This window comes from Solanum verrucosum, unplaced genomic scaffold (assembly GCF_900185275.1).
Source record: "Solanum verrucosum unplaced genomic scaffold, falcon-dt-bn FXZP01000235.1, whole genome shotgun sequence".
NCBI classification, from domain to species: Eukaryota; Viridiplantae; Streptophyta; class Magnoliopsida; order Solanales; family Solanaceae; genus Solanum; species Solanum verrucosum.
In genome coordinates this window covers 2,044,969-2,068,454 of record NW_026019948.1, presented here as the reverse complement: position 1 = coordinate 2,068,454, position 23,486 = coordinate 2,044,969, and the positions used below count along the sequence as shown (strand labels likewise).

General features: G+C 36.0%; 5 protein-coding genes across 6 annotated transcripts in view; 4 read left to right on the top strand and 1 right to left on the bottom strand.

Annotated features, from left to right (window-relative positions):
* Positions 1–23,486, top strand: part of LOC125811166 (actin-depolymerizing factor) — a 154,725-nt gene that overhangs the window by 73,415 nt on the left and 57,824 nt on the right. The gene's annotated exons all lie outside the window — the stretch shown is intronic.
* LOC125811039 (TOM1-like protein 2) lies at positions 1,175–9,445 on the top strand. The gene is made up of 3 exons (XM_049490531.1): positions 1,175–1,774; positions 3,302–3,523; positions 8,814–9,445. The coding sequence occupies exons 1-3, from the start codon at positions 1,274–1,276 to the stop codon at positions 9,240–9,242; spliced, it is 1,152 nt and encodes a 383-aa protein (XP_049346488.1). The 5' UTR covers positions 1,175–1,273; the 3' UTR covers positions 9,243–9,445.
* On the top strand, positions 10,164–12,123 carry LOC125811019 (patellin-4-like). The gene is made up of 4 exons (XM_049490511.1): positions 10,164–11,002; positions 11,108–11,232; positions 11,559–11,700; positions 11,790–12,123. Exons 1-4 carry the CDS (start codon positions 10,196–10,198, stop codon positions 12,054–12,056), a joined length of 1,341 nt encoding a protein of 446 aa, XP_049346468.1. The 5' UTR covers positions 10,164–10,195; the 3' UTR covers positions 12,057–12,123.
* LOC125810976 (11S globulin seed storage protein 2-like) lies at positions 12,702–14,419 on the top strand. The gene is made up of 3 exons (XM_049490474.1): positions 12,702–13,295; positions 13,433–13,894; positions 13,982–14,419. The coding sequence occupies exons 1-3, from the start codon at positions 12,702–12,704 to the stop codon at positions 14,360–14,362; spliced, it is 1,437 nt and encodes a 478-aa protein (XP_049346431.1). The 3' UTR covers positions 14,363–14,419.
* Positions 15,524–17,495, bottom strand: LOC125810998 (11S globulin seed storage protein Jug r 4-like). The gene is made up of 4 exons (XM_049490490.1): positions 17,146–17,495; positions 16,760–17,019; positions 16,196–16,669; positions 15,524–16,108 (listed from the first exon to the last, which is right to left on the bottom strand). The coding sequence occupies exons 1-4, from the start codon at positions 17,432–17,434 to the stop codon at positions 15,707–15,709; spliced, it is 1,425 nt and encodes a 474-aa protein (XP_049346447.1). The 5' UTR covers positions 17,435–17,495; the 3' UTR covers positions 15,524–15,706.

The following is a 23,486-nucleotide window of genomic DNA, read 5'->3' as shown; positions in this document are numbered from 1 at the left end:
CCTCAAAGCTTTGATATAATAAATTTCTAATGCAAAACAATCAAGCATCATTTTTTATATATATCTCTAGGAGTTTTAATACATAATTGCATTAATCTTTAATCTGATACTAATAAAAATAACTAATGGTAGATTAATCTTTTTCTTTCATATGATACACACATTTAGACTATTGCTATAGTTTGATTTTATTTTTTTAAAAAAAAGGTATTAGTAAGATGTTTTTTAATTTAACACTTATTTAAGAAGAATATTTTAAAGTAAAGGAAATAAAATTGGGTAGAAATTCATTTTTTTATTATTAAAAATCCACTTAAAACTTCAATAAAATTAAACAATAGCCTTTCACAGAATTGAACACACGATAACTGAGCTAAATTGGAGGACTTTTGCGATTGCGTTATGGTAATTAATGGTTTCTAAGATGTGATGGATACCATATAAATAAATAAAAATATGACATTTTAAAAATATTTTTTATATAATTTTTCAATAAAAAATATTTGACTTACCACCATAATTATAATGTAGCTCCGCCCTTGCTTTATTCTAAACTTTTTAATAGTCATAATCAGATCTACTTTTCACTTAACCTTATAAAATCACCTTTTAAAAAAATTTGAAGGTACTTTGTTGAATTCTCTCTAAATATAGTTTTATTTATTTAGTCAAATAAAATAAAATAAAATAGAATATATAGAAAAATTAATTTTATGATGTTTTCTTATTTCAACCAGATCATTCCTATAAAAATAATTGTCTAGATACTAACTGTCCTCCTGACTCCTAAACAATCAATACAACTATAGTAAAAATCCAAATCTTTTCATGGGAGTGCTTCACCCTTAGCTAGAGATCTCGAATTCGAATACGGGATATGAAGAAAATTTTGTTGGGAGCGTCACCTTCGAATAAATCTGCACTGCGTGCCCGAATTTAATCGGAGCTTCAATGTGAGCTTTGAGAACCAAAAAAATAAAATTCCAATCTTTCTAACCCCAAAAAAAAAGACATTCGAATTTTAGCTAAACATGGCAATTAACCAGTTTTAAACTTGGTCAAACAGATCCAGGTCTAGTCTAGAATTTTATTTTATTTTAGTAATTAGTAAAATTTAACTAATTATTTTGAATTTCGTAATGGAGAAAAGTAAAACATACGTAAATAAGACTATTACAAAAGTCGTAACAGAAGATTGTGTCGGTAACCTTTGAATCCCAAATTGTCAAAACTGAAACCCCAAATTGGTCCAATTTCCATCTGATCAACAAACATGAACATGGACAAGCTGAAAATGGCTTCTTCATCTCTGGGCGAACGATTGAAGACAGGAGGAGCACAGATGAGCAGGATGGTTAGTGCAAAAATGAAAGAAATTCTGCAAGGTCCAACTCCAGAAACAAAAATGGTAGATGAAGCTACGTTAGAGACTATGGAGGAGCCTAATTGGAGCTTGAACCTACGAATTTGCGGGATGATCAACAGTGAGGAGTTCAACGGGACGGAAATCGTAAAAGCGATTAAGAAGAAGTTGGTTTTGTCGAAGAATACAGTGACACAGAGGCTGAGTTTGGATTTGCTGGAGACTTGTACATCTAATTGCGAGAAAGTGTTTTCAGAAGTGGCGTCTGAAAAGGTGTTGGATGATATGGTTAAAATGATTGATGACCCTAAAACTGACAGTGGGAATCGGATTAAGGCTATGGAGCTTATAACTGCTTGGGGCGAGTCTGAGGACCTTAGCTACTTGCCTGTGTTTCGTCAAACTTACATGGTAAACCCCTAGTCTATTTTGCAGGAAATGTTTGTATTGAATGTATATAAGATTTGAAGGGGTTAATTTTGGATGAGTTTATCCCATGTGAGTTGGGATAAAATTGCGAAATAACTTATCACGGATTAGTTATCCCGGGATTGTAGTGTTATCTTTATCCAACATTGAGGGTGGGATATCAATCCATATAACTAATCCCGGGATAACTTGTTCCCAACCAAAAAAGCACATGCATATTCTTACTTTAATTTGTGAATCTGAAGGTTACATTACCTATTTATACAAGTTTTGTGTTTCTTTTGTGTACTTGCTGTAAGTATTTATGCAAGTGGAAAGGTCAAGTATTGTATGTGGATTTTGTATTCTTTCTCTTATTTTTATCATGCTTGCTTATTATGTTTGAAATGCCTTGTAGCAGAACTTATCAACATTCAATCAATCAACAGAGCATCTAAGTTAGAGTTGGCTATATGAATTCTTTGTAATCATTTCACTCCGTTTGAGTCCAAATCATTTTAATACTAGTTTGCTCTAATTGATCCTTTTTAAGGCAAAGTAGGATTTTTTTAAAACTAGAGGTACAAGCATGTGTCCAACATTTGTTTATATCAGCCTTATATAGGGGTTTTATTTAGGCTGAGCACCAGAAGCAAAAGAGATGATGGTTTGAAGTTTATATGGTAGGACTCTGCAAATATTAATGGACTAGAAAATATGCATATTGAGGCAATATCTCAAGTTGGCTTTTTGCTCATGCAACTAAAGAATTCTGTTATTGTTTCATTTATTTTCCTAGATTTTTTTTTTTTGAGGTGAGAGAGAGAAGATGTGGGACAGGAGGTGTTGTTTAGGGATAACAAGAAGTCCTTGGAAGTGTTTTGTCATGTATTCTAGTGAAAAATAGGTGAATCTGGAGTATTCTCTCTCTCTTTCTCTCTCTTCCTCTCTCTCCCATTAACCTTTACTATTGTGGATGTGGTGGTGTTGAAAGTGGGGAGCGAAAGGGTGAAAAGTCTGCTTTCCTCTATTAAATGTAGATGTCAGGGAAAAGACAACATGTTAGACGTTAGTTAACAGTGGAGAATATATGGCTGTAACGTCTCTGCAAGGGCTAAGGAGCATGAGTGTGATAATTGTTGATTATGCTTGTTGGAGATGCTATCAAAGTGCTCGTACTACATTGTTTTGATTATTGCTTGATTCTTTTGTATGCTACATATTCAGTTTTATGCCTTCTCTCAAATGTGTCTGCATTGAGGCCTACTCTTTTCATTTATAGTGTTCACCTGATGAAAACAACTGTGTGTGGTGGAATGGATTGGACCTTTAGAGGAGGGGATGTGGCAGCACATGGTAGACCATTTAGGTGCATCTTATGCCAGTGTTTCAGACTACATGAATATTGATGTGTGTTGGTAGACTAGCAAATGATGTTTGAGTTCATGAATCATGCCTTAATTTACATTTGCATATTGCATGCCTTGTTATCCACAGGATAAAGGTGCTTAACTTTCTTCATTTTGATAGAACTTGAAGAGGCAATATCCCCTGGAGTCGCATATGAACGAGCAGCTACTCTCACCACCTGAAAGCTACCCTATTCCTGATATAGGGATGCGGAATCATGAGCAAACCACTTACATTGGTGAATCCATTGAAGAGAAGAAGGAATTTCTTGTAGTAACACGGAACAGTCTTGAGATCCTTTCTAGCATATTGAATTCTGATGTTGAACCAAAGCCCATCAAGGTTACTTTCTTATCTCCTCCATTTTGTTGGTTATGCTTCACTAAGTTAAAGATTTTTAGTTCATTGTGGTCCTCTGCCCTTGGTTTCTTCCACTTTTATTCTGGACTTTTTGTTACCCCATTACTTGGACTAGTACTGTTCAACTTTTCAATAATCTCTGATCTTTTACTATATAGTAGGAGGACTTAGGTCTCTTAGTCCATCCACCTGTGAAATGCCTGTCGAACCAAGTTGAAAATTGAAGAAACTCTTGTATATTAATTTAATATGAGGGCTACATTTACTTATCCAAACAAACAAACAAACATGACAGCTATATCTTAACCTGCTGAACTACCATGTTCTTGAATTTGCTACATGATTTCGGAAACAATTGAAGTTACAACTCTATAGCAAGTTAGCTTCCTTTAAACAAGGAGTTAGTTCAATTCTGGTTCAGTAAGGAACCAATGGTTATTTTTCTTGGTAAATCAACAAATTTTCATTAATAAACATTTTAAAAAATGTAGCAGATTTGTATATGACTCTTCTTGAATTTGTTGCATGAATTTCTGAAAGAATTGTAGTGAAAGCTCTAAAGCAAGTCAATTTCCCATTAGAAACAACTTTTGTTCATTGTTGATTCCACTAGGAAACAACATCAGACTTTTCTCTTTCTGGGTTATAAGTTAACAATTCATTATTGAACACCAAGTCAGTGTAAAAAAATTGTATAAGATGTATATGGTCTACTTGGTTCTCTTAAGGAACCAAATTTTAGACATGGGCACCAACTGCTTTCTTAAAATTCTTTTTTACCAAACTTCTTTGTGAAGTTAACCCCACAACAAATATTTTCTCCTATTATCTTTCGCCTCTATTTCTTACAATCTATTCTCTTTCAGCACATAAGGGTTGTTTTTATTTGGGTCAATATCTTTTTCTTAAAATTATTTTGCTCAATATCTTAGACCTCTTCTCCTGTAGTTTAAGAAAATAAGTAGACCTCCGCTCTAGCTTATAAATGAAAGTAGAGGAATCTCCTACTTATGACAGAGTAGAATGGCAATAATTTTACATCCTTTGATTAACATTTTATATCCACATTAAAATGTCATTTACTTGGAGTTCCTTTAATTGTAGTATTGCCATAGTTCTCTGGTGAGAACATGAAAGAATGTAATCCAAAATAGCATTTGGGGTAGTAATTTCAGTTTTTAGGATATTGTTCTCCATCTGCTATGAATAGGGTGCCCAAGATCCTATGAGGGGCTACCTTTTCATGTGATACACCACCACCAGCATCATCCAAGAAAAAAAGCGTTAACTTGATTCCCTTAAGGAACCAACATTTTAGACATGAGCACCTACCTTTTTTTTCCATCTCTATTTCTTACGATTTATTCACTTTCAGCACAAAAAAGTTTCGTTTTTATTATGAGTCAATATATATATATATATATGTAAATTGTTTTGGTCGATATCTTTGACCTCTTCTTTTCTAGTTTAACAAACCCCTCTAGTTTAAATAAAATAGAGAAATCTCCTGCTAATGTCAGAGTAGAATGGAAATAATTTTACGTCTTTTGATTGAAGTTTATATCCATATTAAAATGTCATTTACTTGGAGTTTCTTGAGTTGTACTATTGCCATGGTTCTCTTGTTAGCACATGAAAGAATATATACCAAAATAGCTTTTGATGTAGTCATTTCAGCTTTAAGTTTGTTGTTGCATCTGCTATGAATAGGGTGCCCATGATCCTATGAGGGGATATCTTTTCATTTGATAAACCACCGGCAGCATCATCCAAGAAAAAAAAAAAAGCTTGAATCCCTGGGCCAAAAAGAAAATAACAAGAAACAAAAACTAGAAAACCTCTTAGTGCACCCTCGCAGAAAACTCAGATATGCAACTCCCCGACTAGCCACAGAAGGACACCATTAAAAAGGTTGTCCATAGATATTCTGATGCTACACATACTCAATGCATATGGAATAGATCAGCAAGATTCTGATTCATGATATAACTGAACTACATTTCTGTGCAATAAATTTTCTTCTGTTTCCTAGTCCAACAACTTGCTTCACCCATCTCCAAATTATTGAGAAGCTTTTCTCAATGTCCCACATTGGTTGTTGAAGGAGTGAGTCTACTTATATGATCATGGGCAATGCTTACTTTACAAGCTTACTTTTGTGGTTGAATTTTTGACCTATAACATTGTATCAAACCAAACCCAATATGGGTCTTATATTGTTCACATTCCAGATGTCTAGCCCTGGGCGAGCAGGAGAGGGGAAGAGGGGCTTAGAATGCCCACAGTGGCTGAGGGAATGAGTTGTTGCTCCTATGTGGTCTTGGGAAACCCTCACATGACAAAATAGCTTCTGGGGTTGAGTCAAGTCCTAAGTCTATCTTCTCACCAATCCCCAAGTACTTGAATCAACATTCTTTTACTTCCACCAAAAAGCATAAGCCAAGTAGATCCAATACCTCATTTTTGTTCAATCATAAGAATTATATAAGATGGACAAAAGAAGGAAAGAAAAGAAAAGAACAAAGAAGACCCTAAAGGGGCTTCAGGATGAGAAAAACAAGACCAACAACACTAATAAAAAGAAAGGATAAAGGCAACAGTGGGGCCATGATAGGTATTGAGGACTCAAGGAGGATTTGTGACAATAGTTAAGGTCTAAAGGATGGTGGTGTCTAATGCGAGTTCACAAGGGAATAGAGTTTATGTGTGGGCAAGGGGATCAAATCTCAACAGGGAAGAGGAAAAAAGTGTCTTTTAGAAGGTGTTGACGGGATTAAAGTTGAGCATAATAGCATATTGATGACATCAACCATTTAAGTGGAGCTTTTCATAGAATATATATATATATATAGATGAATGTCTAATTTTTGAGAGACTATAATGTTGTTTAAACTAAAATGAAGGATTAATTAGTTTCCCTAAAGTAGAGGCGAGGCTCAAACAATTGACATTATATTTAGTTATTCTTTTATGTCATGCAGGGTGGTGGGGGTGGGTAGGATGCAAGAAAAGGGGCATGTACATATTTTTTAATGTCAGGGATGGCAAGTAAACTACATTTTTAAAGATTCCAAAATAATAGAATAAACTAAAAATTCAGACATCTGACATCTGCACACTTGTTTTCCTTTATAATTCTCATGTTCATGCCAGCCCTTTTCTTTTCATAGAACAATTTTCATTATGGCGCGCACGGTCTTGTCAGAACTTCTGTTCTTTGTGCAAATAATACTTCCAGTTGACCGTCGTAGTACCTCCTCTTTACTTTTCAGAAATACACCAACCTTCTCTTTTGTTTAAGATGGCATCACCAAAACCTCCCCTTTTTAGCCATATTGACTCTTAAATTTGAAGACATTTCAGCAATTATTTTTTGATTAGAGTATTGTCATAATTATCAGTCTCCATTCTCTGAGTGTCTTGAAAGAAGCACTTCCCTTAAGCACAATCAGAATATAGTGGCATAATAGTCATTAATACTATACTAAAGGGGTGAAAATGTAACAATTCCTTGTAATGTTCCTTAATTGATCAACATAATGATATGGAGAGGAAGTATTTTTTTGTGGTACCTTAACAATAAGATTTATTAGGTAACCTGAATTAATAAGAGATAAATCAAGTATATTTACTTAGTTAACTTTTAAAATGAAAGTAAACATAGTATGATTATTGAAGTAGGTTGAACACCATGAGGTTTCAGCCTTTAGGTTCGAATCCGAGCAGAGACAAAACAATAGGTGATTTTTTCCCATCTGTTCTAGCCTTGGTGGATAGAGTTACCTGGTACATGTTGCTAGTGAGAGATGGTAGGTATCCTGCGGAATTAGTGGAAGTGTGCGCAAGTTGGTTTAGACACCACGGTTATCAAAAAAAAAAAAAAGATCAGTTTAAACAAATATAACTACTTGCAACATTGAGTTGGGTATGTTATTAAAACTTTGAAGCTAGCTGAAGGTTCCTTGACTAAATCATAAAATGGAAAGGAGGTCAGTGTAATTAGCCGTAAAACTTGAATATGATCATATCTGAATGTGAAATACCAGGTACTCGGTGAAATAATCGAAGTGCACTATTGTTGGAATTTAAGGATAAAAACATACATGCCAGCGGAAGAATAAAAAGGAAATTTTCTTGAATCCCGTCGTGATCATCCATCAAAAGTGGCCCAGACACCAATACTATAAATTAAAAAGTGAAGCAAGAACAAAAATCTGGTGATAGAATAAACTGACCTACAAATGGGATTAATGCTTAATTCTAATCACATCACTAGTGAGTTGTATTGTCCTCAAACGCACATCCAAGTATGCACAATCAATAAATAATAAGGGTGAATCAAGTGTCGTTTCTACGGGGACTTTTGATTAACTTTTTACTAAATTAAATTATTCTAACATCTAAGTAAGAAAAGTTAGAAGGTCATTTGGTGACTTTTGAAAAACTAAGAATTGCAAATAATCATGAACTAAATAAATGAACGCTTGAAGATTGATGATTATGATGAATGAACGCTTCTATAGTTATGGTGTTCTCCTGACAATCCTGCTAAAGTTTTCAAATTATTTGAATCTTTACTTTATCTGGACTATTAATCTACAACTAGAAGATTTCTACTTGTCTTTTCAAGTTATTCCAAACCCTATATATTTCTATGGGGTAGAGATATAAATAATGCATTAAGTCGTTGGTTGTTGGTTAAAGTTATGCAGTTATTTTATGTTTTAGTTATTCCACCTTCTATTCTGCATAAAATAATACATAGATTCTCTCGGAATTTATACATTGCGCTTCTCTTCCATGCTTAGGAAAATTACACTCTCCACTATACTTGTGCTATACCGCGAGTATAGCACTTCTTCTTGTTTTTTTCTCAAATTTTGCTTCTTTTCAGTCCAAGTTGTTCTTTTTAATGCTCCAATTCATTTCTCTAGCTTTCTAAACAACAAAAGTAAATGGCATAGGCATTCTAAAAAAAAGTAAATAGCATAGTTAGACATATTTACTACTAAGATCACCAAAAGGACGATAAATGTAAGGTCAATTGACATTAAAACAATTGGAAATCTGCCAAAACATCAAGTTGATCGAGCCGTGTTACTAAATTTTCACAAAAGACGTTCTGTTGTTCAAAACTTTCCGTTTTGTGTGATTTAACTGTTTATGTTCCATTGAAGAAAATGAAATTCTCTGTGTGTCTATCAGTTTGGCCTTCTGATGGGCGGGGTAACCTTTGAGACATGAATGAACTGATAAATTTGTGTTGCTGAAGGATGATCTGGCAATGAGCATGTTGGAGAACTGCAAGCAGTCTTTGGCAGTTATACAAAGAATTGTGGAATCAACCTCAGGTGATGAGGGGTTGATGTTTGAAGCTTTAAATCTTCACGATGAGCTTCGACAAGTCATTTCTAGGTACGAGGAAATGGAAGCAGCTCTAGATTCGGGAGAAAGACTGCCTAAAACACCTGAAAATGGAACTGACCTGCCCAACAAAGCTCCAGAGTCGGGAGAAAGACCGCCTAAAACACCCGAAAATGAAAGTGGCCTGCCTAATCTTGCTGATACCAGTGAAGCCAATTTAGAGAAGCTGTCTTTAAATGCAAGTGAAAGTCATGTTGTAGCACCTACAAAAGGAGATAGCAATCAGTCACTCCACGAGGTTGTAAAGCCGGGTATTTCAGGAGAGGAGAAGGCTTGATTAGAATAGGCAAACAAGGTGTTGTAGTGTTTCTTGTTACTCCCTTCTAGTTTACAAGTTAATGTTGTTCTGCAGTTTGTTTTTAGTAACAAGTACATCTGTTTTGTGTATATGTATTACTAGACATAATTTGCAAACATCAGCTTGTAATAACTACTAGATCATGGGATTTCAAATTATCATTCCTGAAGTGGTACTTCATCGTTATTCTTTTGTGGAATCACTAGAAATCATGAAAGTTTCTTTTAAAAAACACCAAAAATCGAGGTCTAAAACTCCCAAAACCTTGTTACAAACAAATAGGTTCGAAATGAGGATTTTAATCTGTCCAAGCCCCTTCTTCATGATCGTGAATCAATCCTTCACAATTGCAGTATCCCCTTCTCAATAAATTTTTTTTTCGAAATGTATCCAGAATAATACCATATATTTTTTCATAAAAAGCACCAAATAATTGGTCAATGAAAAAAAAATGTATCAAAATAAGGCCAGGAAGGGGGGTTATTGTTTTTAACAAAAACTTTTCATATCGTTTAATTTGTATTGTATAGTTTTAAAGCAATATATGTGAACAAATTAAACGATACGAAAGGTTTTTGTTACCAAATATAGTTTATTACTACTTTACGTGCTTGCACGTATGTAGTGACTAGACTTGAGAAAGACATAGATAAGAAAATCCAAAATGTCCCTCTCCCACCCACACACATAATAAAAAAGAAATATCCAAATTTGGTCAAACATTTATAATATGTGGATGGTCCTCTTAGCTCCAATAATATCAATGGTTTTAAGTATTAGTAGTTTATATGACTCTTTTGAACAAAAAAAACATAATCACATCCTCTGGTTTATTGATTCCATAAACCAGAGGGGAAAAACAAGAGACTTTTTTGATATGGCCTAATCTCATTGTGTATCAAATTCTTAATATTAATTAACTTTCTTGAAGAATGCGGGAGGAAGTAGTTGTTCCTGTCGCTGAAGAAGACATTGTTGATGATATCATGAGCAGCGACAATGATACAGAATCAGACGATCATTTAGATCATGATGATGATCATCAACCTATTTTTGATCAGCCTGGTCAATTAGTTTCTCCTCTCGACATTAAAGCTTCAAGAAAAAACGCGTTGCTTAGATTAAGATGTAGGGTGGAAGATGCCATTCTTGGTGGATACATTTATGGTAAAAACAAAAACAAGTCTCTCTCTGTTAAAACCATAACAGAGGATTTGACTGGAATTTCATTATGGGGTGTTCCATTATTACCAAGTGAAGATAACACAAGGACGGATATTGTTTTGTTGAATTTCTTGAAAGCTAAGGATTATGGTGTGTATGATGCGTATAAGATGATGAGGAAGACGTTGAGATGGAGGAGGGAATTTAGAGTTACGGAGATTCTTGATGAAAAATTATTTAGTCCTGACCTGGAGAAATTGTGGTACAATGATGATGGTAAGGATAGGGAAGGAAGGTTATTATGTTATAATGTGTTTAAGAATATCAAGAATAAAGAATTGGAAGAGGAGATTTGGGGAAGGCATAATCATCATCATGAGTGTCTTAGATGGAGGATACATATTTTGGAGAAGGCAATTCAACAACTTGAATTTAAACAAGGAGGGGTTAATTCTGTTTTGATGATTACAGATTTGGGAAATTCACCGGGAAATGCTTGGAAAGAGGTTCGTTGGATTAACAGGAAGATGATGAACTTGGTTCATGATCATTATCCTGGAATCATATACAAGAATGTACGCGAAATTTCTCCCCTTTTTTCTTGTTTAATTGTTTGAACAATTGGATTGAATTTTCTTGAAATGTGATTTTGGATTGAAAATTTGATGGTAATATTGCAGATATTTATTAATGTTCCTGTTTGGTTTTCCACGGTTCATGCACTTAACCTGCGAATGATCACACAAAGAAGCAAGAACGCCTTCATATTTGTGAAACCATCTAAAGTTACAGAGACCCTTCTCAAGTAATTACTCCCTTCGTTTCAATTTATTTTGTATTATTTCCCTCTTTAGTCTATTTAAAAAAGAATGTCTTCCCTTTTCGACAATTCTTTAGTTTCATATGAAACACATGTTTAAGACTACAAGATTGAAGGATAGGTTGACACATTTTACATTCCTTCATATTACGACTATATAATTCAGAAGTCCTTGTTTAACTTTTTTAAACTCCGTGTCAAGTCAAAATCAGACAAACAAATAGAAACAGAGGGATTAGTAAGCTTTTCTTTTAATTTGCTCAATGATTTGTGTTGAATTGATAATTTTCTTGTATCATGTATATATATAGGTACATTAGCCCAGAGAACTTATTAGCTGAATATGGTGGACTCAAAAAGGACAAGGATGTTGAGTTTTCAACCGATGACAAAGTTCTAGAGATAAGCATCAAACCATGTTCATTTTGCCTCATTAAAATGCCCGTCAAAGAGGTTGCATTTGCTGCAATGCCTTGCTTTCATTTCCTTTTAAGTCCATTTATGGATCCACGCATTGCTAATACGTGTATTAATTCTTATAGGTTGAGGTGACGATAACTTGGGATTTGATAGTGGTGGGGAATGAAGTGAGTTACAAAGAAGAATTCATACCAGATGATGATTGTTCATACAGAGTAATGCTTCAAGAAGATAAGAAAATGGCGGAGAGTGTAAGGAATTCTTTTCATATTAGAGAAGAAGGGAGGATAGTTATCACTATTGATAATCCTACTTACAAGAAGAAAACTGCCTTCTACAGATACAAGACTAAGCCTAGTGTACCGCTGTATATGTGCCTAAGTAATTAACATTTTTCTTCTCAGTTATCTTGTTTTAAGTTTCTATCCTACTCCCATTTTTCTGAATTATTGTAAAAGAGAGCAAAAAAAGAAAAAAAAATTTAGGCCATAAAAGAAAGTTGTACATACATATATCTAATCTTAAATACTATTCCCCCTGTTTCAATTGTTTGTCTTACTTTTCCTTTTAGTCAGTTTATAAAAAGAATGTTTCTTTCCATCTTGTAACTCTTTAATCCTAACTCTTCACGTGACATGGTTAATTAAAACCAAGATTCAAAAGTGTTCTCTATGATCTTAACTTTCATGTCAAGTCAAAATCAGAAATCACAATTAATGCTTTAAAAATTGTACTAATAAGCAATTGAAATCGTAGATGTTAGCGTTTTCTGTTATATTTATGTAAGTTTCCCTATAAAGCCCACAAAAAACCAAACACAAAAAGCTAATACAGGTGATTTGCATGTAGTGACTGTCTTTTTGAACAACCATGGCAAAGTGTCGAGATGAAGACAGCTTCACCATGCAATAGTAAACAGGATAATCGCCACGAGGCCTTCCTACTTGTTACCCTCCAACGCTATAAGAACAGAGGCCTCAGTCTCTCCAAATCTCATTGGTATTGAATTAACAATCAAAAAATCCTAATTAGCGATGGCGGTCACTACTAGGCACTTGCTAGCTGTACTGTTCTTTGCTTTTCTCTTGTCTGCAGCAAATGCAATAAGAGAGTATCGGGGTCAGCAAGGTCAGGGAGGCACTCGTCTGACTCAAGCTCAACAATGCCGCTTACAGAGGCTTACGGGAAGCCAGCCCTCTGATCGAATTGAGTCAGAGGGCGGCTTCACTGAGCTGTGGGACGAGAACGAGGAGCAATTCCAGTGCGCTGGAGTTGCTCCTATGAGGATTGTTATCCGCAGTAATTCTCTTTCTCTTCCTAAATTTCATCCCATGCCTCGCTTGGTTTACATCCAGCGTGGACAGGGAATAGTTGGCATTACTTACCCTGGCTGTGCTGAGACTTTCCAGTCACAGACCTTCCATGCCGGCCAAGAGCCAAGGGAAGAGAGCCCCCAAGGCCGCGGAGGCGACCAGCACCAGAAAGTCCACCGTATCCGCCAAGGTGATGTTGTGGCAATTCCAGCTGGTGCTGCTCATTGGTGCTATAACGACGGTGAGGAAGAGCTCGTAGCTGTAGCCATTAACGACCTCAACCATCGATCCAACCAGCTTGATCAGAACTTCAGGGTAAAATCTTTCGTGCTAATTTCTACAATTTAATGAATTTTTTGTTCATGATGCAACTTCATATATAATGAGTTTTAACCTATATACACACTTCACATAATTTGTTATATCTTGGTTGGCTATGTTTTGGACTTTAGGCATTTTACTTGGCCGGTGGAGTACAAGAAAGTGAAAGCCAAAGAGCTCAAACTGGTCTAAGAAAGCAAAGGACACAGAAGTTCCAGAACATTTTCCGTGCTTTTGACACAGAATTGCTGGCCGAGGCCTTCAACATCCCCACAGAGATTGTGAGGAAGATGCAAGAAGAACAGATCGATCGTGGAACAATTGTCAATGTGAGGGAAGGAATGAGCATTATTAGGCCCGATGAAGAAGAAGAAGAAGGGCGACCACAACGAGGACAACAATGGTGGGAGGAAATAATTGGAAATGGCTTAGAAGAAAACATTTGCACAATGAAAATCCGGACCAATATAGAAACTCAAAGACGAGCTGATATCTTCTCAAGGCAAGCCGGCAAAGTTAACCATGTTGGTCGCCAAAAACTTCCCATCCTTGAATACATTGACATGAGTGCCTCTAAAGGAACCATTTATCCGGTAATTAAATCAATCATTCTTTTCCAAAAATTTCTGCTGTTAGTATGACTTAAATTGATTGAAACTGTACTTAATTGGTGGATGCAGAATGCATTGATGAGCCCTCATTGGACATTGACTGGCCACAGCGTGGTATACGTTGAAAGAGGAGACGCACAAGTGCAGGTAGTAGATCAGACCGGGCAACAAGTGATGAACGACAAGGTGAATCAAGGAGAAATGTTTGTGGCTCCTCAGTACTTCCCCGCAACGATTAAAGCAGGGGAGAATGGATTTGAATTTGTGGTGTTTAGGACAAGTAGTCAACCAATGAACAATCAACTTGCAGGTTACACATCAGTGATTAGAGCAATGCCTGTTGAGGTCCTCACAAACGCGTACCAGATATCGCCAAATGAAGCACAACGCTTGAAGATAAACAGGGGAGGAGAGAGCCTCCTTCTATCTCCTCAACGAAGGTCCTCTTAAAACGGCATCAATGTCGATTAGTACCTAGTGTAACTTGTACGAGGTGTTTGTTAAAATCAATAAAGTTCCTGCCTTATTGTTACTGAGTGAAATTATGATTCATAAGTGGTACCAACAAACACAAATTGAATGAGTTTTTATCAATGATCTTCCTGTTCTCACTCGCCTCTCGACTCAAAATCAACTCACCTTTATCAAATCTCTCATGATCATTTGATAGTATGGTAACAAGGCAAATATTGAACCAAGATTTCAAGCTGATAATAGAAATCGTGAGGGTATTCAATTGAATATCACACAACAATAGTCGAGATAAAACTTGTGTTAATTACTCCATTTTTTATCAATATTTGCACACATAATATAAAACGTGTCCTTCAACAGTATCTTATTTTCATATGGAGTTTACTGTTTTTATATCACAAGATAATATTGTACAAATGTTAATCAAGCTACATTTGCTTCTAAACTAAAATTACTCTACTCGTAAGCATGAACTCGTACCCGACTCCGAATATGGAACAGGTAAAGCTTATTTTCACAATCAAAACATTGTAATGACCTTTTTTATTACTTGGTTCTTATGATAATTTCCTTTTCCTATCAACATAGATTATTCTTATGATAATCTCTTTAAAGTTCGTTTCGTTTCCTATGAACACTAAATTGATGGAAGTGGTCACTTATGTAGAATGCACAACAAACATTCACAATGGATATGCAATAAACATTCACAATAAAGAATTTCACAAACATTCAAATCACAAATATATGTATATCAAAACTCATTTAATACTTCATTTGTGAATGTTACAAAAATGAAAAAGAAGAAGAAAACCAATGAAAATACATCAAAGCCTATGTAGTCCCTTGAGATCTAGCATAATCAATAAAACACATCTTTGTGAGTTGGCTTAATCAATAGGTCTGAAGCTATTTAGTTCATTGTGTACTTTGATCTAAGAATAATCAAACAATCAAGGCTCCAGCTGATTTATAAGTAGTATAAAACTGCTGCATATTTCAGATAATACTTCTTTTCATTCAGATTATGTTGGCAAAAGAATGAAATTTCTTCTTATTTTTTCTAACTCTTTGATGTTCACCTATCAATTATACCATTGTTGTTCGAAAAAAGGAAGACAGTCCAAATTAGCTCAAAAAAAGGCAAAAGCGTAGTGTTCCTTTTATTTGCCAAGGTACAAGAACTTGCCGCTTATAGATATACATAACAGTTGCCATTACATCATTAGAACGATGACCGTATAAGGTCCTCTGTTTTATTAAGTACGCTTTTAGCTTAGCTTATTACATAGGAAAAAAAAAGCAAGCAAAACGTTGTAATTAAGCAGCAGCAACTCTCCCATATTGGCTAGATTTTTCTGAACAGCTGAAAAGTAGAGTTTCCTCCCTGTTGAACTTGAGCCTCCTTGCCTCTTCCCTTGTAATCTGGTAAGAATTGGCTATCACATCCACGGGTAATCCTCGAATAGCAGAAGTACGGCCACTGAGTGTGTTGATCATGGCATTGTCATTGGTATTGAATACGACCCACTCAAAGATTTCATTTTCGGCATGTTTCACCACGGCGAAGTTCTGTGGCACTATCACAACTTGCCCCTGTCTTACTCTGTCATCTAGCACTGCTTGTCCTCTGTGATCAACTATCTGGATCCTTGCTTCTCCCTTTGTTACGTAGATTACGCTGTGTGCATTTGTCCACCAGTGTGGTGCCATGATCGAATTCTGCACATTACATTCGTATCAAGTCAAAATCAGACAAACAAATTTAAACAGAGGGAGTAGCAATAGCAATAGCAAGTTGTGGCTTACTCTGTAAAGAACTCCTCTGGCAGCGCTGAGGCGGAGGAAGCTGAGGATGGGTAGAGTGAGGCTGTTGACAGTGGTGAAGCGTCCAGCCTGAGGATTGTAGACATCAGCACGAGCGGGGTTATCGATGTTCTGCCTGAGCTTAGCGGAGCAGATGGTTTCCTCAATTCCATTTGCACGAGGACCGTATTGTCCTTGCTCTTGTCTCTCCTCACGCTCCTCTTGTTCTTGTGAGAATGGTGGTCTCACAACTCTAAGCCCTTGATCAATGTTCACAATGTGGCCTCTCTGGTCCTCCTCTCCCTGAAGCTTCCTTGCTGTTTCCTTACTTACGCCGAATGCCTCGGCCAACAACTCTAATTCAAAGCCCCTGAACACATTTCCAGATTGGAATTGCTCTTTCTGGAAGCTGCGGGCTCCTCCTTGTTGTCCCTGTTGCTGTTCTCCTTGTTGCGGGTTTCCAGCTATGAAGAATCTCTGCAAAAAACGAAAATCAGATTAATTTATTTATTAAAATTAATACTTCACTTGATTGAGTATGTTGTTAACTTTATGTAACGTACATACCCTTGAATTTTGATCAAGCTGGTTTGCACTGTTACCACTATCCTCGAAACAAACAAGAACAAGCTCCTCATTTCCTTCGTTATAAGCCCAATGAGCAGCTCCAGCAGGGAAGGCAATAATGTCTCCCTGTTTGAACTGTCCAATCTTCTGATGACGATCTTGGAATCTTGATCCTGCACCCCTTTCACCTTGCTGAAATTGCTGTGATGACTGGAAAGTTTCAGGGCATCCAGAATTCATAATCCCAAAAAATCCCCTACCTGTACATTAATTAGTTACAATCACTTTATCAATGCAACAACTAACATAACCAATAGAGTATACGTAGACCTTATCATTACCTGGTGACAGAAATCAAAAAGGGTAAAGAGTATAATGTTAAATACCTTGTTCAACATAGGCAAGGAGAGGAGTATTAAGGTAAGAAGGCAACAGCATGCCTCTAGACTGGATAACATGTCTAACGAGTGAAACACCAGCACATTGAAACTGTTGGTTATTTTTGTCCCATAACTCAGTAACCCCTGCTTCAGCTTGAATGCGAACAGTTGGTTCCTGAGGGTTAAGTCTATTAAGCTGACACTGACCTTGTTGCTGTTGGTATCTTTGCTGAGCAAAGGTACCATGCAACACTAGAAGAAAACTAAGGGAGAAACAAAGCCAGCTAGAACCCATAATTGATTGATTGTAAGAAGAGTAGATATATGATTAATTAAAACTATTGATTGCTGATGGGAAGTGGAGAATGGGAAGTGATGGTATTTATAGGAAGGAGAGGTAAGGAAAGGATTGACACATTGCACTTTGCATGGCTATGAAAACATGCTGAGTTACACCTAATAAAGTTAACACTCATGCATGTAGAGTTTAGGTGGCTTCATTCTTCTGTAAACAATACAAAAACTGATTTTGTTTTAATCTGAAGGAGTTCTCCATTACAAGGTATCTACAGCACATTATTTTCAGGATGGATTTCCTTTTTCTGTTTCTCATTTTGTATTTTATTTATTATTATAATACAAGTGATTTAACGAGCTAATTAATACTTTAACCTTTGCAAATTTATTAGGACTTGAGTTTGGTTGTTTGGGGTATTATATAATGTTTTTTCATGTCTCAATTTCAGTGTCTTATTTTATTTTATTATTTTAGTTTGTTCTCAAAAAATCTCTTTCTTTGGTAAGTTTTTCAATTTTAATATTTTAAGATAAGTTTAAGATCATAAAATTTAAATAACTACGTATATTTAATTTAAGATTATAAAATTATAAAATTTAAAATATCTCTTAAATATTTAAATTTTATACTCAATCAAATTAAATTACTTGAATAAAAATGGAGGAAGTACTCTAAAAATCATGCGTGCAGGCTGCAGTATTGTAACGACCCTCAAAATAAAGTAGGATAAAGTAGAGCCTCACATGGGTTTTATGCATTAATAACTTGTAAAAATAATAAAGAATAGCCTTTTAAGTCTGTTTTAAAGAGTTTGGAAGTCAAACGTCAAGGGGCGACCAAGACGTTCGGAAACTAGTCTTTTACGTGTTGGTGTGTTCTAGTATGTTGTTCATGTTTTTATGTGTTGTTTGGAGTCTAAAATCAGTGGAGGTGACCCTAGTGTCTTAATAAATGTTTTTAGGGTCAAAATGTTCGGATACGACTCTCGGGGGCCACCCTAAGGGTCCCCGATGAGGACCCTAGCCTTGGCCAAGCAAGCTGCCAAGGCAGCTTGAAGTTGTGCTTGGAGGGAGCATGTCCGCGTCGCGGACTAGCTCCACCAAGGGCCAAATGTTTGGTCCGCGTCGTGGACATGTCGCAGACTCTACTGTCTCGAATTTAATTTCTAGAAACCTTGTGGGAACACCTCCGCGTCGCAAACTTGTTTCCCGACGAAATCTGCGAAAGTAAAACTCAAGTTTGACTTGTTTAAAAGGTCCAACTAAGTGAGGGGTAGTTTGGGTACTTTGGGGAATTATTATAAACGGTTATTCTACCTATTTTAGGGTATTTTAATTTGGTTAAAACCCCAAAATCTAAAATTAGACCCCATTCTTCAAATTGACCCTTCTCTCTCAAAATAGATTCTCTCAAAAACTCCATTGAAGACCTTGATGAAGCTCAAGCTAGAAGATGTGTTTTCAATTGATTTCTTCTTCAATTTCATGGGTCTTCAATAATTAAGGTATGGTGACTCTTGATTCTTGAATAACCTTTCATTCAAGGAGTTCTATCAAAGATTTTCAAAAGTGATTCAAAGACCAAAATTCCCAATTTTCAATCTAAACATGAGTTCCTTGTCAAACGATATTCTAAATCATTCTATTGATGAATTAATGTGGAATTAAGGTTTTTAAGATAATTTTCAAAGGAATTCTTAAAGAACCTATGATCCCCAAATTCTCGAAAATTGGCTATGATGTGGGTCTTTGTGAAATGATCTCTATTGGTGAAATTTTGTTTAGATTAGATTGTATTGATGTTTCTTATGATTATATATATACTTATTCATGTTGAATTGTTGGTATATTGATGAGTTGAGGATTATGGCATTATGGGCAAAGTTATGGGTTGATCCCTTTGTTTATAGAATTGTACTTAGATTGTGTTTATGTTATTGAATTACATTGTTGATTCCTATTACTATCTATGTCAATTGATTATGAATTGTTGAGGATTGATCCATGGTGATCATGGCTTGGAGAATTGGTAAGTTGACCTAACTTCTAGTCTGTAGTATGAGAATTGATGTTGTGTGGTTTGATCCACTTATGGTGGAGGTGTTCACTTCTTGTCTATCTATGCATGTTGAGATCATGGCCTTTAAGGCAATAGATGTGAAGTGAATTGATGATTATGATGCATATGTTTATGAAGTTGTGCTATGAAGGTTATGTATGAAATCCTCAATGCTAGCATGATGTTTAAAGTGTGTTGATGATGAGGAGTAAAACGTGAATGATAATGTTAGGGATAAGGTGTGGTCTACATGATTGATTCTGTTAAGTACTATTACAGAATGACCCCTACCTATATGACCCCTATATGAATATTTGATCATATACATGTTAGGAGTACCTATTCAATGTTGAATGTGTCCTTGTCTTATATGATGAAGTGTGGGTGTGTGGTCTAGAATCCCTAAGGGCTTTATATGTGACTTGCTCATGATTTGGGGACATTGTGAATGTGTGGTGATCCCTTGAAGGGAAGTGCACTCAATATCAATGTTGTTGCTATTATGTCACTATGAGGACCAATATGCACACACACTCTACATGTATAGCTGTGAATATGATGTGTTATGGTGTCTATTGAAAGGTGAACTCTTAAATGCACCCTTACATCTTATTATGCATGCAAAGTGTATGATTAGCAAGGTATGAATATGTGTTGTATAAATGTGTTTATGTGAAAGGCTTTCTCACATATGTACACACACATGAATGAATGAATAAGGTTTATGATAATCTAGTGAAAGTGAGTCTCTTGAAAGGTTTCCTCAATTGTACTCTAAACTAGACTATGTTATGAATATGGTATGATTATGTGAAAGGTCATTCTCACATAATGTAGGTTCTATGATGAAAGGTCATTCTCATCTTAGAAACCTTTGAGCTATATGATATGAGGGATTAAGTCCCTAAAGCCTACTTTATGAACTAATGTTAAATAAAGGCTTAAAGATGTTTAAAAAGGGAGTTGGATCTTAGCACCGAGTGAACATGAAAAATGAGAGTGGGGGCTTCACGTTTAGCAAGTCCGGCTTCCCACAAGAGAGCCTTCACGTTTAGCAAGTCCGGGTTTCCAACATAGATGTTGTCTCATGAGATGGAAACCTCCACGCTTAGTAAGTCAAGGTTTTCTAGTAGAAATCTCCTTGTTCCATAACTACGTGCCCCCGTAGGTATTAGCTTAGTGGATCCACTAGATAGCTATTATGTATGTAGGTCCTACTTTGGCAAGTAGTAGCCTCTCTTTTCGGTGTGGGAGTAGAACACCGGATTCCAACATTTCGATACATCACTCCACCTTTATCAAAATACATTACAACTTTGTTTGTAATATATTTTTAAATTGTGCTAATTGATAATAATTTAGTCCAAAAATATTGCAGTTAGTAATTTAGTTTTAAAATAGGAAAAATTATATAATTACATGACTTAAATAATGAATCCATAAAAATTTCTATAATTTGAATTAATTACAAAAGAAATAAAGAAGATGCTTTCGTGAAAGTTTTTTGGAGAAATCAATTAGTTGAGAGTGCTACTTGAGAGGCTGAGACCAATATGATATCCCGTTATCCTCATCTCTTTCCCTCCGTCCCTACTCAGACTTGAGGTATTTAGCTTTTTATGTCTTACTCATTGGGTGTCATGTGTCTTACATATTCTCTTGATTTCCTCATTATGTATATTCACGAAAACCTTAAATTTTGAGAAAATAAGTTTACTTGATTGATTTCACCATGGTTATGTGTATTTGAGTATGAGTTACATATAGACCTCATGATGTTTTGAAGCACAGGGGGTGAGGGTGGTGCCTCGGGGTGCCCCCATCCCTCATGCCTCAGGGCCTCCCGCCAAGAGGCATCGCCTCCGTCCCTCCGTACCTCAGGGCTGCCCACCCGGAGGCACCGTCCCTGTCCCCTCCGTGCCTCAAGGCCGCCTGCTTGGAGGCACCGCCCCCTCCCCCGCCCCCGCCCCTGCCCCCTTGCCTTAGGGCCGCCTGTGTAACACCTCGTAAATCTAATGACCTAAGCTAGAGCCTAACATGTAGTCTAGTAGCCTAATGAAGTTAAAACGTATGGTTAGAGTCCTAAAATAACTTCCCTAACTTAGTACTAGGGTTTTAGTGCCTAAACATCAAGGCATAACCCCCCTAGGACCCTCCCCCCAAGGGTCCATGAGGAGGACCCAATAGAAGGTCCAAAAGCTGTCAAAAACAGCTTGAACCACGATTGGGCACCCTCGAGTCGTGGGTGGAACCACACTCCGTGGTTAGGAGGCGTGGTTCGAGACTTAGTATCCCTAAGTTGGTTCCCCAATTGCCCCTCTTTGACCCAAACCAGGGCCAGCAAGGACGGTTCATAGACCCATCCATGCTCCATGGATAAGGGTCCATGGATCAAGCCCTGTGTTGCTGCCTAGGTTCGGCCTAAGTGGGGGTAGTTTGGTAAATTACTAATTAAATTAATTAAGGGTGGGGATGGTTATTATTAGTTATTTAAGATATACTTAAGTAATTTTAACTATTAATAAACCCTTTTAACTCTCATAACTCACAAACTCAAAACTCAACCAATTTCCCTCCTCTCCAAAATCTTCTTTTTAGAACTCCATTGAAGAACAAAGGAGATTAAGGAAAGCTTGAAGGAAGGAGCTTTTCAATACGAATTTGATAGGATTCTACACCTAAGGTATGAGAGTCCTTCATCCTTGGGAAGCTATCACCCAAGGAGCCCTTTCAAAAGCTTTTATCTCAATTCTTGAAAACCCAATTGGCTAGGGTTTCAACTCAATTCCATGGATTCCTTTTAAAGTGGATTTTAAAGGTTGAATTATGTTTTTTTTATGAATGTATGATTGATTTTATATGATTTTAACTCAAAATCCTTCAAGAATCCATGAGACCCCCAATCCTAGCTATGGTTCTTCTTTACGTTATGTGAGGGCTTTGCAAGTTGGTCCAATTGATTGGATGTGAGTTAATTATGATATAGTTGCATGATCTAAGTATGATTCTATATACACTTGATTAACCTAAGATTTCTAAGGCAAATTGATGTGATTAGGGTATGCTATGAAATAGGCTAATTGAGGGTTTATATGTGACCTTCTAAGAATGATAAACTTCTTGATGAATTGCCTTAGATTAGATCACCTAGGCATGAATTGGTCTAGGGTAATGCTTCTAAACATGAATTGACTTTATTATGATATTATATGCATGTTTATGAATACTTTGAGTATAAAGTGCCTATTATGATATGGCTAAGGTATTAATGAGTTGTTGAATCATGGTATTACCTTATCTAATGTGCTAATGCTATATGTTTTGGATAAGTTGATCCATAGACCTTCAAGGGCATATTATGAAGATTTGTACATGTTGACAAGAATTATGTATGAACTTATGATTCACTTGAAAGGTGAAGATCCCATGACTATTGTGTAAATTGTGGTATTGATTGAAAGGCCATTCTTCCCTTGCCCTTACACTTGCTTATGTATAAATTGTCTAGGATGATGATAATGTTGTTGTTGTGTCATTGCAAGGATAATTACACACACACCCCATCCATAAATATGTTTATGATGTATTAATGGTGTTAATTGAAAGTATAGTTCTCATATGCACCTTTACACATTATTATACATGAAATGTACATGACCATGATGATCTTATTGTGTTGATTGAAAGTCCATTCTCATGAGACACATGCTATTGGTGTGAAAGGTTTACTCACATACTAATGTTGATTCTAAGGTTGAAAGTACATTCTCACTTTATTGAATCTATGAGCTATTTTATGAGTTGTATTGAATGAAGGGCAAAATATTCCTTCACACATGTAAACGCAATTCAAAACTAACTATGTATAATTTGGGAAACAATGCTTAGCACCGAATGGATATGGTAAATGAGGTAGATGTCCTTCCGTCAATACAATAGGTTGGGTCATCTAAACTATTCTCATGAGATGGAAACTCCGCCAATACAATAA

Excerpts from the sequence above, each read along its gene's own strand:
- LOC125811019 (XM_049490511.1), top strand. The coding sequence starts at position 10,196 with ATGCGGGAGGAAGTAGTTGTTCCTGTCGCTGAAGAAGACATTGTTGAT. Across the intron at positions 11,233-11,558 it reads GTTACAGAGACCCTTCTCAA|GTACATTAGCCCAGAGAACT; the intron begins GTAATTACTCCC and ends GTATATATATAG. Across the intron at positions 11,701-11,789 it reads TTAAAATGCCCGTCAAAGAG|GTTGAGGTGACGATAACTTG; the intron begins GTTGCATTTGCT and ends TAATTCTTATAG.
- LOC125811039 (XM_049490531.1), top strand. The coding sequence starts at position 1,274 with ATGAACATGGACAAGCTGAAAATGGCTTCTTCATCTCTGGGCGAACGA. Across the intron at positions 1,775-3,301 it reads TGTTTCGTCAAACTTACATG|AACTTGAAGAGGCAATATCC; the intron begins GTAAACCCCTAG and ends TCATTTTGATAG. Across the intron at positions 3,524-8,813 it reads TTGAACCAAAGCCCATCAAG|GATGATCTGGCAATGAGCAT; the intron begins GTTACTTTCTTA and ends GTGTTGCTGAAG.
- LOC125810998 (XM_049490490.1), bottom strand. The coding sequence starts at position 17,434 with ATGGGTTCTAGCTGGCTTTGTTTCTCCCTTAGTTTTCTTCTAGTGTTG. Across the intron at positions 17,020-17,145 it reads CCTTGCCTATGTTGAACAAG|GTAGGGGATTTTTTGGGATT; the intron begins GTATTTAACATT and ends ATTAATGTACAG. Across the intron at positions 16,670-16,759 it reads AGCTTGATCAAAATTCAAGG|AGATTCTTCATAGCTGGAAA; the intron begins GTATGTACGTTA and ends CGTTTTTTGCAG.
- LOC125810976 (XM_049490474.1), top strand. The coding sequence starts at position 12,702 with ATGGCGGTCACTACTAGGCACTTGCTAGCTGTACTGTTCTTTGCTTTT. Across the intron at positions 13,296-13,432 it reads AGCTTGATCAGAACTTCAGG|GCATTTTACTTGGCCGGTGG; the intron begins GTAAAATCTTTC and ends TTTGGACTTTAG. Across the intron at positions 13,895-13,981 it reads CTAAAGGAACCATTTATCCG|AATGCATTGATGAGCCCTCA; the intron begins GTAATTAAATCA and ends TGGTGGATGCAG.